Below are 19,179 nucleotides of genomic sequence, written 5' to 3'. Positions count from 1 at the left end.
CACCGGGAGAGGAAGGAGAATGAGGAAGTGGTTGGAGCAGGACTGGACTTGGAGATGTAACTACCAATACAGCAGCAGCAGCTGTCAGGACCTTACTAGCTAGGCAGCTAGATAATAATAGTAATATTTGACAATGCGATGGGTAACTGCTGGGCATTCTGTGTTGGGCTCTTCAGGAGAGAAGCCAACAGGATCCAGAGAGGAGGAGGGTAAGTGAAAAATGGCATTAGCTAGGTGAGCTAACTAGCATAAAAAGCATCATCTGAGCCAGCGTATCCGGTTGCTGCTAACGTTAGCTAAAAGTTGCTTAGCCGATAAATGATACCACAGTGTTTCTATTAAGACTCATTGATAGTTCTGTGTGTGGACCTGGTAGTGATGTTGTAACCCAGAGATATAGGTCAGTCAATTAACTACTGGTTACGCCAGTGTAGGGTCTCTGAGGGGTCTAACCTGCAGCCAGCCACTGCCAACAGGACCCAAGACCCCACCCCTATTGGCAACAGTGTGGACATGTAGTTAGCTAGGTCTAATTAGACTAACGTTAGATCATTAGCATAAAAGACAAACGGAGCTAGGGCTGGTTTAAGAAGTCGTTGACGATGATTGTGGACTCATATTTGGACCTTCAATGTGTCTTTATGCATATACTGAGTCTCAATTGTCTGTTTCTTGCGTTGTTTGCAGGCCATCACATTTTAGGTTAATTATTGATGTTTTTTAGTCTGACTTTATGCTTTGTTAAGATTACAGAAGGCTTGCTGTCTTCCAGCGGCAAGCTGTATCACACTCATTCACCACATCCGTATTTTACATGCTGGGGCTGACAGATACAGTAGAAGTTATTAGTTGGGTTGGCCTTTATCATTTTGTTTAACGTCCACTTTAGCTGCTTCCATTAGGTCATGTTCACAATTTGAAAAATGGAGTAATAAAATGTAGGCCTAGGTTTTGTGCCACACTCAATAAAGTGAAGAAAAAAAGAAGAAAAAATTCCAGTTAAATTAGTTTTTCATTTGGCCTAAACATGAGGTAAACATCCTAAAGATGAAATCAATCGTAACTTAATCAAGGACATAAGCCAAGAAGACTGACAAAGCACCAAAAAGACAGTTGTGATCAATAATTCGATTTAGGCATGTAAACCTCATAATATAGTTTTATCTGTGCCTTTCTTGCTGTTACAAGTCAAATGTCTGCCATGAAAAAGCTTTTTTTCCCCCAGCAGCAGTAAGATTTATCAACCCACATTAACTCTTTAAAGGTCCAGTGTGTAACGTGTTCAGTTGTTCATTGTCAAAATCTGTGTTGCCCGTTCACAAACTTGTCCCTTCTCCATGAATATTTACATCCACCATCAATTCCAAGTATTCCTTTTGGCTTGAAATTTTACATTTGCATTCGCATGAACTGGAGTAGACGCCAAGGGGGTAAGCGTCTGTCAACAACCCGTAGATCCTATGGCGCCATTTTGATGCTAACAAGCACTCACCCGCCGTTAGCATTCCATTGACTGCCATTCATTTTGGCGTCACTTTGACAGCGAATAACTTTACATCTGAAGCGTTTAAAGACTTTATTTGTCCATTGTTTATTTCTAAAGAAACACGACAATGTATAAAAGGCTCCATTACCTTGTATCTCACGTTATAGCTCTGTAGCAGACGTTTTTATAAAAATAGGTGTCGATTGTGTCATCACCACGTGACTTACTGTCTCATAGTAGAGGAATTACCGTATAGTACAGGAGAAGCTCGCAGGCAGTTTCGACTTACATTAGCTGTTTAAGTTTAATTACTAATGTTAACTAGCATTTTAGTTAGCAATAATTAGCCTATGTTATCTCCTTACATATACCTACGCTCTCCGTCTCTGCAAGATTGGGAATGATTGAGATTTCTCTTGGCACAGCTACCAGAAGACTTCCAACTTTCAGACAGGTTGCTCACATCACATACGTCGTCTCTCTCAGTTGGAGGCTGCTCAGTAACGCTCAGCCATCACCGGAAAAGTACTTCTAATATCCTTCACTGGTCTCCATCCAGAGCAACGGGATCTGTTTGTCCATTATATATACAGTCTATGGTAGACGCTCCATATTCATGATCCATCTTGAAATACGTTAGCCGGTAAGGGACATACAGGACATACTGCTCCGCCTTTTGCGTTTTCGCTGTCACATGATAAACTGCTGCTAATGCTGCTAATGGGTATCGTAGCTTCCCGGCCCCGGCAAGTTTGAAGAAGGAAACATGGAGGACCACACGTATTCAAAATCCAAATTTCAGGAACAGGAGTCTTCTTCTTCTTCGCGAAAAAGACAAAAAGGATATTGAAAAGAGCAAGAGACCGGCTTTTTGAGGCATGAAGGCTACCGTAGCTGTGATACGTACTTTGAACTGCGTGGTGCGAGAGAGTCGATTGCGATAAATGATCTCAACGCTAGATGGAAGAAATTCTTACACATTGGACCTTTAATCCATACATTCCTACATACCTTATCACCACAGCCACACGAAAGGCCGCAGAATTCCACAGATTTTTATTCTGGATCAAAACTGAAAACTGTAATAAAGAAGAAAAAAAAGAAAGAAATCTGCAGATTCCGTTTGGGTCTACTTATCCCAGATTGACCTACAAATTAAAATGCCATTGCATGTAAATTTAGCATAACAATAATGAACCTCTTAAACTGATTTGTGTCATTCTTTTTTTTTCATCATCATTGAAAAATCATTTTCAGATTCCAAACTTATTGATGACATTCAGCGTAGGCGTCAATAAATTATATTTGATGCTTTTATACATATTGCACTGTGCAACACATACTGTGTAACTGTAACTGCTCAGTGACAACCACATTAGTCAGCACAGTAATCACAACTCCCATTGCAACGTGGATGTTACACTACGTTGGATTGGAATCTACTTGTGAATTGGACTCTGATCAGAATCATTCAATATGAAAGAAACTGCTGCTTTTTAAGGTTCTTAAATGCGTTTAAGGGATTAAAGGTCCAACGTGTGGGAATTTCTCTCATCTAGCGTTGAGATCATATTTCGCAATCGACTCTCTCGCACCACGCAGTTCAAAGTACGTATCACAGCTACGGTAGCCTTCATGCCTCAAAAAGCCGGTCTCTTGCTCTTTTCAATATCCTTTTTGTCTTTTTCGGGGCGAAGAAGAAGACTCCTGTTCCTGAAATTTGGATTTTGAATACGTGTGGTCCTCCATGTTTCCTTCTTCAAACTTGCCGGGGCCGGGAAGCTACGATACCCGTTAGCAGCATTAGCAGCAGCTGTGAGTTTATCACGTGACAGCGAAAAAAACGCAAAAGGCGGAGCAGTATGTCCTGTATGTCCCTTACCGGCTAACATATTTCAAGATGGAGCATGAATATGGAGCGTCTAGCCCAGTTCATGTGAATGCAAATGTAAAATTTCAAGCCAATAGGAATACTTGGAATTGCTGGTGGTGGTAAATATTCATGAAAAAGGACAAGTTTGTGAACGGGCAACACAGATTTTGATCATGAACATCTACGTTACGTTACACACTGGACCTTTTTTAAAGGAACTAATCAAGTTTTTGATTGAAAGGCGAATAGGCCACTTTACCTGTTGGGTTCTGACTATATAGACACATAATTCATCACTGCATTTACAACAGAGCACTGGCATCTGGGTTTGATGCTAAAGTTTTAGCATTATGTTGTGTAAAGTCACTGAGGTTGATTCTGGGTACTCTTACAGATGAGCAATGTATTGATTTATTCACTGTGCAGTGAGTCTGTACATAGTCTGGCATTGTCCACATCACCTCCATCTAAACTGGCAAAGAAGTAGGGCTGCACGATATGAGGAAAATATCCAGTTGCGATTATTTTGACTCATATTGCGATATGATTCACGATATTGGAGGGAATGATCGTTTTTGTATCATTATTCTCATTTTCATTGAAAATTATTAACATTGAAAGAAATGAAAATGATTATAGTGTCATTTTTGCGAGGATCTGTACTAAACAAAGATGTTTCCTTTAGTCTGTAGGATAGGGTTTGTAGGCCGGGACGTCTCTGCAGCACCACAATACTACATTCAGAATGGTTTGAAACATATTTTGCCTTTAACAAATATTGCGCTAGTCCATATTGCGATTTCGATACAATTGCGATTAATTGTGCAGCCCTACAAAGAAGTTTAAAAAACAAAAAAAATACAAATCAATTATCAGAATGTTGGCCTTAAGTGCCAGACCTACTGCTCTACCAGGAACACAGCAGCTGCTTTGTCAAATGTTGATGACAGTGGTATAATATAATATAGGATAATATAATATATTCATCATACAACTGTGTCATGTGAAAGTGCAGCTATTCACAATAAAATGTTAACGCCGCCTTCCCACTGGCACTTGAAATCAGCTCCGATACGGCTGCGAAACGACTGGAAGTCATTCATTTTCTATGGAGCTTCGCAGACCGCATGGGAATGGGGTCCGAACGAGTGCGGTGCGAAAGAAATCGTGTCAGTTGGTCATCCGGATGTGTTCAAAAAATGGAACTCTTATGACAGGCTAAGGATGGTTCCTATCCGACAATTCCAGCGGAAGTTAGCGTTGCTATGGTACTGCGCCATTTTGATGCTACCAAGCCATCACCTCCCGTTAGCATTCCATTGACTGCCATTCATTTTGGCGCCACTTTGACAGTGAATAACTTTACATCTGAAGCGTTTAAAGACTCTATTTGTCCGTTGTTTATTTCTAAAGAAACACGACAATGTATAAAAGGCTCCATTACCTTGTACCTCACGTTATAGCTCCGTACCAGACGTTTTTATAACAATAGGCTAACGATTATGTCTTAACCACGCGACTTATTGTCGCACAGTAGAGGAATTACGGTATAGTACAGGAGAAGCTCGTAGGCAGTTTCGACTTACATTAGCTGTTTAAGTTTAATTACTAATGTTAACTAGCATTTTAGTTAGCAGTAATTAGCCTGTGCCTATGTTATCTCCTTACATATACCTACGCTCTCCGTCTCTGCAAGATTGGGAATGATTGAGATTTCTCTTGGCACAGCTACCAGAAGACTTCCAACTTTCAGACAGGTTGCTCACGTCACATTTACGTCGTCTCTCTCAGTTGGAGGCTGCTCAGTAACGCTCAGCCATCACCGGAAAAGTGCTTCTAATATCCTTCACTGGTCTCCGTCCAGAGCAACGGGATCTGTTGGTCCAGTTTATATACTGTCTATGCATTATACCGCTATATCACATTTAATGCTTTTCAACGGTGTAGTACGACGTCCGCTGGGGGTGTATTGCGTATTATGGAGCTGATTTCAAGTGCCAGTGGGAAGGCGGCGTAAGCCATTGTCTACTTTTTCAGATGTTTTAGATGATTGCCGGTGTGTTCATACTCTTAATTATTCCTACAGGTCGAAATACTTCCGAAGCAGCACCACAGGGGAACATTATACAATAGAGGTGTGAGTCGTACATTTACTAGTATTGTTTTCTGTTATAACTGATGACTATTCAGTATTCTGATATATGTCTAATTGTGTGTTTTTATTTTGCAGTTTGAAAATCTGGTAGAAAGTGATGAGGTAAGTCAAATCATGTTCATGGTGTGCTGTGTCTAAGAACCTTTAGTACCTAAATAGGTTTAAGGAAAATACTGTTAGTGAGTTTTCTCTCAACTCTTTTGTTGTTCTACTGAACATTGCAAAAGACTTAGTAAGGGTTTTTATAAGATGTATAGTCTAATTAAAAGCTGCAGTATGCTGGTAGTTATTATGTTTAAAGGAACACGCCGACTTATTGGGACTTTGTCTTATTCCCCGTCTCCCCCAGAGTTAGATAAGTCCATACATACCCTTCTCATCTCCGTGCGTGTCGTAACTCTGTCTGACGCACCCACCGCTAGCCTAGCTTAGCACAGATCCTGGAGGTAACCGGCTCCAGCTAGCCTACTGTAACACACACGGAGATGAAGGGTATGTATGGACTTATCTAACTCTGGGAGATACGGTGAATAAAACAAGGCAAGGCAACTTTATTTATATAGCACATTTCAGCACAGAGCATCTCAAAGTGCTTTACATAAAACATTAAACATGTATAACATAATAATGTGTGTATTTTAGTGTGTGAATGTTTGTAGTGTATGTATTTCCTTTTTAAAAACTTTGTAAAGTGTCTTTAAGTGTTAAAAACAAGCGCTATATAAATGAAATGCATTATTATTAATTTTACTTCCAGGATAGTTTTTACTTTCAGGCTCTGTTAGTAGTCACTGTTAGTTCCTCCAGTGATGGATAGAAAATGACGGGTGCAGCCACTGAGCATCACTTTGGGAGTAACTCGATTACCGTCTGCAGAGTCCCAGACTAGTAGCACTTGAGTCAAACAGTGCAGCAGGGGGAGATGCATTTCCTGACATCCATTGCTGTGTGGTTAAATGTTGCGTTTGTTGCGTTGCAGGCCGAGAGCCCACAGCCCTGCCCGAGGTAAGAGATCCGGCGTGACTTTTAAAACCCAATAATCCTGAGTATTCTTTGACAAGAGAACAGTTTGTGGTGGCAGTAGCTCAGTCAGTAGGGAGTTGGGTTGGGAACCGGAGGGTTGTTGGTTCAAGTCCGGTTGGTACGGACCAAAGTACGGTGGTGGACTGGTGGAGAGGTGCCAATTCACCTCCCTGGGCACTGCCAAGGTGCTCTTGAGCAAGGCACCGAACCCCCAACTGCTCTGGGTGCCTTTCCATGGGCAGCCCCCTCACTCTCTCCATTAGTGCATGTATAGGTACTGAGCATGATTAATAAAGTATGCATTATTATTATTATTATTATTAGTTTACCATTCAAGTATGTTGCATTGCTCTTTTTTATTAGGCCAATCAGTGAAGATGAGATCAAACACCTCAAAGAGCACCGCTACACTGCACTCTCAGACAGGCAGCTCCTGATCGACCAGAAGATACAATTGGAGGTAAGACACAGTCTGTCCTTTGTTAGACTTAAAGCCACCGTTATTTCCTTTTCATGTTTTAGACCTATTTTGCCTTATTTCTTTTTTAATTTGCTGCATTGTTTTTTTTTTTCTGGTTTTGTAATTTTCTGTTCTGTGTTTTGTGTTTGTTTCATTTGGTTCTGTCTGCTCAGTTAGAGGCACAAGAGGAGAAGTTAAGGCTAGAAGAGGAGGCTAGAATTGCCGCCCAGCGTGAGGCCGCCAGGTTGGCGCGTCAACGAAACTTAAAGGAGGTGAGGCGACACTGAGCGCGCTCCCTTCTGCCAGTTTGTCTTACTGCTTGGTTTAAACAACTTCTCCTCTAACCTGCTGGCCCTGTGCAGAGGCTTTCCACTGTTACAAGTCCTCAGCCTTCTGTGTCTTAAAGGGACACGGTGATATTTTCTCTGTTTTCTTTTTGCCCGTGTTAACATGTCCTTGCTATCCAGTCTGGGAAACTGTCGTACGTCTCAGTGCTCTATATACCAGAGCAATGTCAGCATTTTTTATAGCTGTAGAGGAACACTGCTAATGGTCAGTATTTTTAGTATTGGGCACTTCAGGATGGATTTATAGACAGTAGATGAGTACAGTATACAATAGACATAAAACTTGCAATGACCGTTATATACAAGTACAAGCAGTGAAATGAGGAAAAGAAAAGGCCCATGCTGCAAATAATACCCTTACTTTTTCCTGGCTTTTACAGTCATTACAATCCTCACATTACTGAAAAGAGAAATGTGGACTATTAGTAAGGGGTGCATGATCTATCGACTTAATATCGTTATCGCAATATCGCGTTGCGCAATATTGTATCGAAAGTGTCACAATAAGTATGAAATATTTAGTTTATTTTGTGGAGCGCTGCGTCCCGTCCGTTGGCTGTGTGGCTTAGTTGTGTTTGATTTAGAGCCCGCTTGAAATGCTATAATGATCACGTTTCATTGGCCAGTTACCGTGCCACTTGCACATGTTAGTGCACGTCAGCGCAGGGGTCAACTACGTGACAAACCCTATGGAGCGTACCACATGTGTGCATATTTCGACAGTGACAGTGTAAGTGAAGAAATAGAGACAACGAAACGGAAGGAATCATGAGTGCATGATACTATCCCAAATAAAAACCTGTTGCTGTTAATACGCCAGAGCTAGCCAAACAAGCCTCGCTAGCGAGTGTTTCTGCTAGTGGCACAAAGTACGACGAGAACTCGAAGAATCACCAATGCTATAACGTACTATTTGGCCAAAGATATGATGCCCATCCACACAGTGGATAAGAAAGGCTTCAAGAAGCTTCTGAATGAACTAGACCAACGGTACCAAATCCCATCCCGCACCTATTTCTCACAGGTAGCTATCCCGCAACTTGAGAAAAGGCAGGCAGAGTTTGGAGTCGGATAGATTGAATATTTTTCGTTCACGGCCGACCTGTGGTCCAGACGCACTACGGAGCCGTATGCAAGTCTCACTGTGCACTATATTGTTATGAATCTATGAATATTGTTACGATGCGTTTTCCCGTAACCTTTGTAATTTTTTAAACGTTTAAAAATATCAAAATGAATATCGATATCGTAATATTCATAATCTATATCGCAATATCCAGGGTTCATACGTTTTGAAAAAAACCTGTAAAAGTTATGGAATTTGAAAAATGCAAATTCCAGGCCTGGAAAGGTTTTGGAAAAATAAAAAGACCCAGAAAGTTTTGGAAAAGTCCTAGAATTCTTAACACAGCATAATAATATGTGTTTAATTTACGAATCCCACTATGAACCACATCAATCGTTTATTGTTCAACCTCTGAGGGTAAACTTTAACACAGATTTCTATTCTTATTGTATAATGTCGACTGACATTTTCAGGAATACATAGTCATGGAAAGGTATTGGTTAAAATACGTATCAACCCTGAATATACATTTTGTCAATATCGTGCAACCCTAACTATTAGCATATAATAGTATTGTTAGGATGACATACATATATCACGGCTATATATTTCCTATACTGTATCAGGGAAAGGCCTGCTGCGGGGAAATGGCTTTTCATAGAATGTGAAATAATGGAAATGGGACGCAGCTGGGATTGAGATTTCTTTTGCTTTTCATGACACATTCCACTGCTTCTCTGGTGTTCCTTTGTTTTATGAATCTTTGTTGCTCACATGTTTTACTTAATAGCACCAAAACTGTTATTATAAACAGTTTTTTTTTAATCATGGGAAGACAGGACTATCTTTTTTTTTACTTGATCTGTGGGGGGGTTTTTTTGTTAGCAGCTGCCTGCCCAGAGGACACGGGGGAGAGCAGATGGCTCCGGCGGTGAAACTCAGCAAAGAAAGTGAGTCACTTGAGTTCATCAGACAACAGGATAGCTGTGGAGCCGAGGACAAGCTGCGGTCATGAGGCGCTGCATAGATTTTAGTAGGCGTACTAAAGTAGATATATTTAGTAAACAGTAATGCTGGATTCATTTAAAGGGGCAATAAGTTAAAGCTACAGTTGGTAACTTTCATTAAAAAAAAAATATATGTATAGATATATTTGCTCAAACTGTCACTATATCCTGACAGTACTACAGTACTAGTCAAAAGTTTGGACACGCTTTCCCATTCAAGCGAATGAGAAAGCGTGTCCAAACTTTTGACTAGGGGGTGTGTGTGTGTGAGTGTGAGTGTGTGTGTGTGTGTGAGATCTTGTTCCCCTGCCTCCTCCTGGCGCGCCCAGTGGCATAAGAAAAACGACCAATCGGAGCCGAGGAGTCTCTAACGCAGTGTCAACGACAGCTCACGAACTGCGGTCAAAGTGTAAAACTAGACGGCGCTGATCAAATATGAATCGAGATTCTGTTAATGCGTTGCATATTTTTTCACCTCAAATGTTTTTAGAAACACATTTGAGCGTACCGTTTAGCTGTAAAGTTGCCGGTCGGCCTGGTGGCAGTGCTTGGTTTTGATTGGACTTGGTTACAAACTCATTTCATCATTCATTTTACAGCTAAACATTACACAAAAATATGTTTCTGAAAACATTTTGAGGCGAGAAATAGGCAATACAGTAACAGAATCTTGGTTCATATTTGATCAGCGCTGCCTAGTTTTTTTTGGGGTGGGGTGGGGGGGCGGCAGAGGAACATGATTCTTTTTTTTTTTGTTTCGTGCTTCTGTCAGGATATAGTGACCGTTTCAGCAAATATATTACCTACTGAACCACAGCAGCTGGCAAATCACTCATTTAAGAAGTAGTGTTAAGTATTAATCAACAACTCGTATCTATCAGCACCTCGGATGTGTGATATGTTCATTTGTTGCTATTTGGCAGAGAATCTGACATATTTCTTTTTTAAGATCTCAACAGGAACGTTGATTTAACGATGTGAGCACACAGTTGGTTCCTGCAGCGTGTAGGCTAACGTATCCCAGTCTCATAACTCAATTAAGTCATTTTCACTGTGCCAGAAGGGAGCGACAAACAACGAGGAACCGGTATCACTGAAATCCTTTTATTAGGGCATTATTCAGGCCCACTGTGTCAAAGCCATGAGTGACTGCTCTTACAGTTCTGCTATTGTTGTCACGACCCGTTCCAGGCAAAACTCTGGCGAGGATTTTGACGTCTACCTCCAGAATGTAAAAGCCCAGTCGGACTCTTTCAGGGGCAACAGTAAGTGAACCATCTGGCTTTGATTATATTAGCTCCAATAACATACGGGTATACTGTACCGTACATACAGTACATGTGTTTGTCAGTTTGGAGCATGCTGCATCTCCATGAAAAGATATTTTCCATGGGTTCCATGCATGCTGTTGTTATAATTGACTCTTTGTTTGCAGGACTGCCGTCTGACACCAACGTGGTGACCCCCAACACGGAGTGCAGCTGGGACTTCACCACCAAGACCCGCTCCACCAACGATGACGGGACCTCCCTGGATCTAGAGTGGGAAGACGAGGAAGGTGAGGGTTTCATTTGGGTCCGTCGCAGAGCCCTGATCCACCACGCGTTCTCGTAACGTGCTGATTGAAGTTCAAACTGTGATCACACCGTAGGGGGACCAAGGCAGAGCTTTCTGTGCCTCCAGAACAGGGCTCCGATTATTTTGTCGGCCACGAATGATTCTGGTTTTTTCAGCGACACTGCAGCAAAGAGGGGGGAGGAAGAGGCAGAGCAGGCCATTTGCGCACAGTGCATACAGCATATCTTATATATGTATCAACCCTCGTCAAGTCCTATCCAAAATATTTTAAACATGTCCGTATGTGAGAGTTCTTGTCTGCCATTCAGCAGAAACACTTTTCTTTTCACGTCCATTTATTCTATGAAAAAACACCTAACATCATTTAATAATTTTAATAAGATTCATACAGGGTTATTGGTATTATTATGCATTGTTGTCGCTGGGCACTACATACGTACATACGTACGTACAGTTAATTCAGCTCTGACCATAAAAACAAAGATCCTATACTGTATATACAGTGTTCTCCCTCGGTTTGGGGAATGCAATTTGACATAATTTTGGACCCTTATTACATTATCTGTGTCTAAAACGTTGGAAAAGCTAGAGCAGATAATAATCAAAACAATCAAAAACTTAAAATACAAAACTTGCTAAATAAGTCCACCAGAGACCAACTACAACCATTAGTTCTGAGACAAGTTTTACATTTATTTGACTTAGGTGCTGCAGCTAAGCTGTGTAACGGTAGGGAAAGCCCTGATTTACATCTACAGTGGTGCTCATAAGTTTATGAACCCATGCTAAAGTAGACTAAAAAGAGGAATAAAAAAATCATCTTTTGGAAATTGATCTTAATGCCTTAATTAACAATATTAGGAAAAATCCAACCTTTAAGGACACCAATTTTCTTTGTGAATGAATAATGTATTGTGACTAAATATATTATAATATAATTTCCATAAAATCATCTCTCTATCGTCTCTTTATCAGGATGCATAGTATCCAGGATACTATGCATCCTGATAAAGTTCCCTTGGCCCCCACATCATCACATACCCCCTCACCATACCTAGAGACTGGCATGGTTTTATTTCAGTTAGCCTAATAGCTGGTTTGATTTGCATTGAGAGATGATTTTATGGAAAGTACCCCATGCCAATCTCTAGGTATGGTGAAGGGTATGTGATGATGTGGGGGGGGGGCTATTTTAATTCCAAAGGCCAAGGGAACTTTATCAGGATGCATAGTATCCTGGATCCATGAAATAACTGGCCTTTCAAAATAAAAGTCTGCCTGCCTCTATGGGAATTTAACATAGGGGTGTACTTACTTATGCCCCCTGTATTTTAAGGAAAAATATTTATTTATTTACGATACATTATTCATTCACAAAGAAAATTGGTGTCCTTAAAGATTGGATTTTTCCTCATTTTTTTTAATTAAGGCATTAAGATCAATTTCCAAAAGATGATTTATTTATTTTTTATTCCTCTTTTTAGTCAACTTTAGCATGGGTTCATAAACTTATGAGCACCAATGTATGGCATCTAGGTTAGGTTCCATAAAAAGAAATGTAGTATATTAAGTTTTAAATTAGATTTGGAAAGTCTCTGGTTGGAACAGGTTACTTGGATGCTCTGAGCCACTGGATCACTGCTTGCAGCAGTTTTTGACTTCATTGCCTTCTGCTGTCAGAGTGAAAGCTTGTGTCCTTGTGCTGTAGGAATCAATCGTGCACTTCCAGCCTGGGAGAGGTCCCGGACGGAGGAGGACATCCTGCGCGCAGCCCTGCGGCCCTGCGCCAAGCAGATGAACAGCGGCCCGACCTCGGCCTCCGAGGACTCCAACGCACTGGAGTGGGAGAATGATTTTGTGAGTACCCTTCCAGAGGACAGTGCAGACACTGAATTTGAGGGGTTTGTCAATCCTGTCCTAGACACTCCCTCTGAGGACGCGTCGGACTGTGGCCTCAGGTTGGACAACCAGGACAGATAGTGTCCAGCACCAAAGGAGACGTTTGTTGTGTCCGCTTCATGTCAAAGCTCACCAGCTTTTTGCCTCATGAAACTGATTAAAATGTACCTACTTGCTCCTCATATTTTCTGTACTATGGGAGTCTGATGCTGCGGGGAATATGTTGTGTATGTTACTACAGTAAAACGTAGTGATATCTTTATCAAATACTCATTTTTTTTCCAGTGCCTTCATTTGCCACATTAGCCGACCATTTATGCATTGTAACTTGAACAGGTCAGTTAGCATCCACTACCATTTGACACATTGTTCAGTAAGTGCTTATTGTCAACGCACAGAGTCCAGGTGATCATAGAGAAAATGCCAAGATACTCTAAAGTAAGGGCAGATGGCTGCTTTAGTGGCTGTGTGCTAAAAAAAAAAAAAAAAAACACACATGGAAATGACATATTTCACTTGTTGTAGGGAGAGGGGGTTCATGGAGTGTCAACTTATTAAGTTACTTTTTAAATGCCAGCATGGCCATGTCTCTGCATTTGACCTATCCTAATTATTTAGTCAGTCGCAGTGCGGCGCCTTGGGGACCAACTGCAGCTCTGAGGCCAGTGCCTTGGTCAGTGGCAATGCCGAGAGAATTACAGCATGTCTTTTGGTGTGGGGGGGGAACCCTACACAAACACAGAAAAAAAAGAATCAACAAACTATGAAAAAGGAGTCCTCGCCCAGCCCTCAGTCTCTCGGCTTAGTTTCAGCTCTGCCCTTTGGTTTCATAAAGCTGTTGTATGATGGCACAAAAAAAGGAACTGAATGCCTTTCTCCAGTCTCTTGGGGTGGTGATGGGTTATTATCATCATCTGAATCATGCACATCATTTCAGTCCTACTTTTTATATAATTTTTTTTCTCACTGTTTGATTGACAGCACGTCATCAAGCAGCAGCACCCTCGAATAATGCATGGTTTCTGTGCATGCACTCTGACGAGGACCCCCTCCCCGCTCCAGTTAGGCCTAATAAGAGTAATATTGCCAATTTTGGACCTATCAAATGTAAAACTTCGTAACTGTAATGTGTATTAAATGTGTCGGTCTTTCAGGGCTTACAATCATGTGTTCACAAAAATTCAAAAAAAGAAGCCCAAGCATGAAAACACTTACTGATATGCTCTGTCGTTTATGTTTGTAAAGAGACACATTTCCATTAGAGAACATCTGCCAGCAAGAGACATTTTTATACAACTACATAATTAAACACATACAACGCCTCCTCTTAATGGGCCCATTGGTCTATTTTAGGTCATCTGGGTTTTAAACTGCCCTTTTTCTTTTCTTTATTTGACACTTGGACTTTATTAGATCTCTTTTTTTTTATGTCAAAAACAATAGCACAGAACAGCAACGTCATTGCCAAGCACCATGACATCCACACTAGAGTGCGGATCGGGCCGCATTTTTCTGTCCGAGCCCGGCCCGCGTCCGACAGAGCAGTAACCGAACCCGGCCCGAGCCCGTCAGGCATTGAGATATTTCTGTCCGAGCCCGACCCGAGCCCGACGCAGTTAAAATCTCTTTTTTTTTTCTCATACGAATGACACACAAACGTTTGTAGGACGGCATTCGGAAATGTCAACAGATGAGCACATCATCGCACAGGGGGCAACAAGCGCACGTTAACACAGGCGCACACCTACATAATAAGCTTTTTTAAATTTTAAAATGTTCAATGCCTTATCGTGCTGATGTGACCGAGCCCCGGCCCAAACCTGAACATCATTTCTAAATGTCTGTCCGAACCCGGCCGGGTCCCGACGGGCTCGGTCCGGGTATCCATCCTCTAATCCACGCCACAAACACATGTTATGGATTATTAAGGACAGCAGGTCTTTGTGCCTCTCTACATTGTTAGCATATCCATGGTTGGGAAAGCATGCAGCAAGCCACGTTCCTTATTGTAACAAATATATTATTGAAACTGGCCTTTTTTTCATAGATGGCCAGCTCCTAAACAGCATCTTTTGAAATACCAGTCATTTCAACCAGCTGGTTCTCTGGTTCATGGTGATAACCAGGGTTTCCGATCACAGCCTGGAAAGTATGGAATGAAATAGAAATCCTCACATTTAAGAGGCTGCAATAAGCAATATTTTGGTAGCACTAATTCTGGCCGTTATTCACGATCGAAGTCAGAAATCCAAACAACTGGGGTAAAGCTAAATTATTAAACTGTTAATGTGGATAGTTGCTCTGAAATACAGGAGAATCATTGCAGAATATTTATATTTACCAGCTTAAAAACAAAGACAATTTTCTGATTGGTTGCTGGCAGGAGACAAATCATTTTTAAGTGACTTTTTATTTAATCTGATGTGAATTCCTCAAACTAAAAACATTTATAAATCATTATCTGATGGGTGTTTACTGCTGATAATGAAAGCAATACTTAGTGAAGATTGTGTGAGTGGATTAAAAAAAAGCTTCAAGTTACCAAACATGCAAACATGACTCCTGAGCTGTAACGTTGTCGTGTCCCTACAATAGATCCAATGCTGCTCTCCAGTGAAGGAACTTCTTGTGCTTTCTTATCCTGATCATTTGACCCATCTCGTACTTGGGCCAATAGTGTTTCACATTGATCATTTAATCTGTTTTGAATCAAAAGTAGTTCACTGATTGCACTCAAGTGTGTGGATTTTTTGAATTTGGTGTTATCTAGGGGTGCACGATTCAGAAAATGTCACGATTAGATATTGATTTTTCAGGCTCAAGATTCAAAAACGATTCTCGATTTAAAAGAAAAAAAAAACTAAAAACGATTCACAGTATGTAAATGTAGTTACTTTTCCCATGTGATTATTATTATTTTTTTAAATATGAATTGATTTTTTGAATTCTATGAATCTATTTTTAATCGGTAGAGCTTGAATGGCGATTCGAATGTGAATCTTTTTTTTTTTTTTTTTTTTTTTTTGCACACCCCTAGTGTTATCAGCTTTTAGACATGATTGACGTGTGAAGAGGAAACTGATCTGAGAAACGTGCACTGCTGTTGAAGTGTTTAGACGAGACACGGGTTGATTTGCAGACATTTTACTTCTCAATATTTTGTAATTTTAAAAATAGTGTTGTTTTGAACACATTTCACTATTGTTTTGCTGTGATTACATGATCTGTGATTAATCACTGTAACTTTCTGTAAAATAAACCTGTAACTTAACAATCCTTGTCACACTGAGCCTGAGAGAAAAAAAAATGAATAAAAGTATAGAAAAATGTATATGCATACACTCACTGGAACGAGCAAATGTACATTAAGGGCAGCTGGGATTGATTTTTATTTATTTTTTTAAACAGAGCCATCATCATCATAACCTTAATCAGTAAATTGTTTATGTGAATTTTGTTATTTTCGAGGCGATATTTCACACTGGCCAAATGTTTGAATGTTTCTAGTGCACACACCTAAGGGCCCTGACACACCAACCCGACGGCCGAACTTCGGACTGACTTGGCCAAAAAAAAGTGCCTCGGAACACACCGACGCGATGCCGACTGCCGACGGCAGCTGATTGGACGAACGCGTCACGTGCGTCTGGTTTCTCCGGAAATTCAAAGCCAGACTGTCATGGCGGCTTGTTCAGAATAAGATCTCATATTGGACTAAAATAGTTCACCGAAACGTGTTTCTGAAAACATTTTAAGCGAGAAATAGGCCGTGCAGTTGCTGAATCTGTCTTCATTTCAGATCCACAAAGGTCAGTTTAAAAGATTTTTGTCAGATTTTGAGAGGAGTTCGTCACGCTCATCCTGCTCGTTATTTCCGGGTTAGCACTCCACCAATCAGATTGGTCATTTGAGTCCGACTGCCGGCAGTGCCCGCCTTCCGACCGAGCATGTCAAGTCGGCCAAAATGAAGGCCGACGGACGACGGCACGGAACACACCAAACAGACTCGAGTCACCGACCTCGCCAGACTGTCCGACGGCTGATTATCGGGTTGGTGTGTCAGGGCCTTAACGTACAAGACTCCAGGGTGAACTACAGGCAGCACCTAAACCAAGTCAAAGTTATACTTGTATCACAATATACATTTAAAAAGTTAGTTCCTTACTAAGAATTTTTTTTTATTTTTTTTTTTTTACATTGCACTGTTTCTTTGATTGTGTCTTGTTACAGCTCAGTTGGTTGAACACTGCACCGCTGTTGTCTGGGGGTTTGAGTCCCTTTTTTGGAAAAAATACAGTAAGCTCATCCACCAAAGCCTATTTACATTGTACAGCTAATCATTTTTATTAAAGTTGGTACTAGTATCTTATTCATGATTTTTGCTCATTCTTATGATTCACAAAATCATATGACTAACGTGGACAAACAACCAAGAAACCCCTCTTCATTTCTGTTAAATGCATTTATACCTGTAAAGGCATACTACACAACTGAATTTTAGCTTTGTGTGAAAGTGTGCTATTTGATGCTTTCAAGTAAACCAAAGAAAGGACAAAATGATGCACTGACTCATTTTAAAGGTCCCATATTGTAAAAAGTGAGATGTCCATGTTTTTAAAAATATATAAAGCTGATCAAGGTGCTATATAAATACTGTGAAAGTATCAAAACGCTCAATCCACAGAGAAATGCACACAGCCCGTATTCAGAAATGGTGCCAATGTCACAGCTATACTATATATAGGTAGAAAGTGCCGCTACAGTGCTGTTACAGTCATTCCCCGGCTGCAATGACTGTGCAGAGACGCATACAGCGCAGATGCGGAAGACCTGGAAACGCTGCCCAATCAGAGCAGACTGGGCTTTTTCAGTTGGAGGGCTTAGCGCTGCAGGAGGTAGAATGCAAAACGACGCTAGAATTTCAAGCAGAGTGAGACCTCTTCCTACAGCTCTCCCTCTCCCCTCTCTGTGGATATGTTTAGAATAGCCAATAGGAACACTCTCTTTCTGAAAAGACCTGTGACTGTCCAAAGTCTCCCGTCACGGGCTAGATTTTCTGAAGCCTGAAATCAGAGCCAAGAGGAAGTGCAGAAGTGTTTTCTCTCAGATCACTTAAAGTACAATGTGCTGAAAGGTTATTATGGTATTTTTGCCCAACAACGGCGAAATGATCCTGCCTACCACCACTTAAAAGAGACAGGCGCTAAACCGGAGCGTTTCAGACAGAGGGTGAATACAGGGTAGCCTAGAAATCTAGACGCACCCTAGCGGCAGCAAATGTAACTTGCAGCCAGGGTCGTCTAGAAACTCTCCGTTGGCTTGCGAGCCGGAAAAACCAAACTCTGGTCAGGCCAATCACATCGTGTATAGAGTCGGTGGGCGGGCTTAACATAATGACGGCAGGCTGCTGCTGCTGGCGAACAGCGGCGTTTTGAAACGGCTTTGGCCGCAACTCTGGAAGACTTGGAGTTAAGCTTTTCTTTGAGAAAAGAACAAAGAACGGCACTGAAGTCATTCTTAAAAAAGGAAGATGTGTTCAGAGTTTTGCTGACCGGATACGGCAAAGGTTTAATCTATCAACTAGAGTTGCTCTGGTTGGTTGTCGCGCTATCCTATTGCGTGCAGAGGGAATTTGAAAGACAACCGTTTATCCCGCCCCTCGGATTGAGCCTTGCCAATGGGGAGTTCCTTGTCAGGCTAGAATACAGGTATATTCAGACAGACAAAAGAAAAGAAAAAATCAGTTTTTTCAACATTAAACCATGTCAACATGTTGTAGTAGGAACCTGAACATTAGCATAATATGGGGCCTTTTAAGGCTGAAGCACAAGTTTTTGCTGGACCAGCAACATACTAACCTGACTCCACCAGATGGATTGCTTCGCATTTGCTCGGCATATCCATCTGGGAACTTTCCGTTGGAGAACTTTTGGGAAGGGGCGAAAATACTGGTTAGCTGATTGGATAAACCATCTGTTTATCAGCATCTATGTTGGTGATAGACGGGCCAAATCAACCAATCAGATCAACGAAGCTAGCTAAGTTAGTGTAGCTAGCGTTAGTTTGGCTTCAAGGACCTTGCGGTTCTTCCAATGCCATCGTTTAACATACAATTAAGTTAGGTAACGTAGCTAACGTTAACGTTTTTAAACTTACCATTTGTATGTGACATGAACCTCATCAACGACAATCCCCACCAAGTTTTCACAGTACACTTCTAAAGAAGAGCAAAAACATCTTTTCCTCCGAGAAAAGCCTCCTGTGCCGTTTTTTTGCTCTTCTTTC

At 41.2% G+C, this 19,179-nt stretch overlaps 1 protein-coding gene across 4 annotated transcripts; it reads left to right on the top strand.

Annotated features, from left to right (window-relative positions):
* Window positions 1-6: 6 nt before the first annotated feature.
* On the top strand, window positions 7-17,213 carry ap1ar (adaptor related protein complex 1 associated regulatory protein). Of its 4 annotated transcripts, none has more exons than XM_078261145.1 (10): window positions 7-209; window positions 5,446-5,494; window positions 5,590-5,616; window positions 6,494-6,519; window positions 6,901-6,997; window positions 7,171-7,269; window positions 9,299-9,360; window positions 10,609-10,682; window positions 10,853-10,975; window positions 12,704-17,213. In XM_078261145.1, the coding sequence occupies exons 1-10, from the start codon at window positions 139-141 to the stop codon at window positions 12,973-12,975; spliced, it is 900 nt and encodes a 299-aa protein (XP_078117271.1). In that variant the 5' UTR covers window positions 7-138; the 3' UTR covers window positions 12,976-17,213. The 4 variants fall into 4 exon arrangements, with proteins under 4 accessions (XP_078117271.1, XP_078117270.1, XP_078117273.1 ...); XM_078261144.1 differs by having other exon boundaries at window positions 9,296-9,360; XM_078261147.1 differs by lacking the exon at window positions 7,171-7,269.
* Window positions 17,214-19,179: the final 1,966 nt, after the last annotated feature.

Source organism: Sander vitreus, chromosome 10 (genome assembly GCF_031162955.1).
Source record: "Sander vitreus isolate 19-12246 chromosome 10, sanVit1, whole genome shotgun sequence".
Classification (NCBI taxonomy): Eukaryota; Metazoa; Chordata; class Actinopteri; order Perciformes; family Percidae; genus Sander; species Sander vitreus.
The sequence above is the reverse complement of the archived record's forward strand: the minus strand, read 5'-3'. Positions and strand labels throughout refer to the sequence as shown.

What these genes read in the sequence shown, in the direction of transcription:
- ap1ar (XM_078261144.1), top strand. Translation starts at nt 139, where the DNA reads ATGGGTAACTGCTGGGCATTCTGTGTTGGGCTCTTCAGGAGAGAAGCC. An exon ending in ACCAGAAGATACAATTGGAG is followed by an intron (nt 6,998 to 7,170) that starts GTAAGACACAGT and finishes CTGTCTGCTCAG; the next exon opens with TTAGAGGCACAAGAGGAGAA. An exon ending in AGAGTGGGAAGACGAGGAAG is followed by an intron (nt 10,976 to 12,703) that starts GTGAGGGTTTCA and finishes CTTGTGCTGTAG; the next exon opens with GAATCAATCGTGCACTTCCA.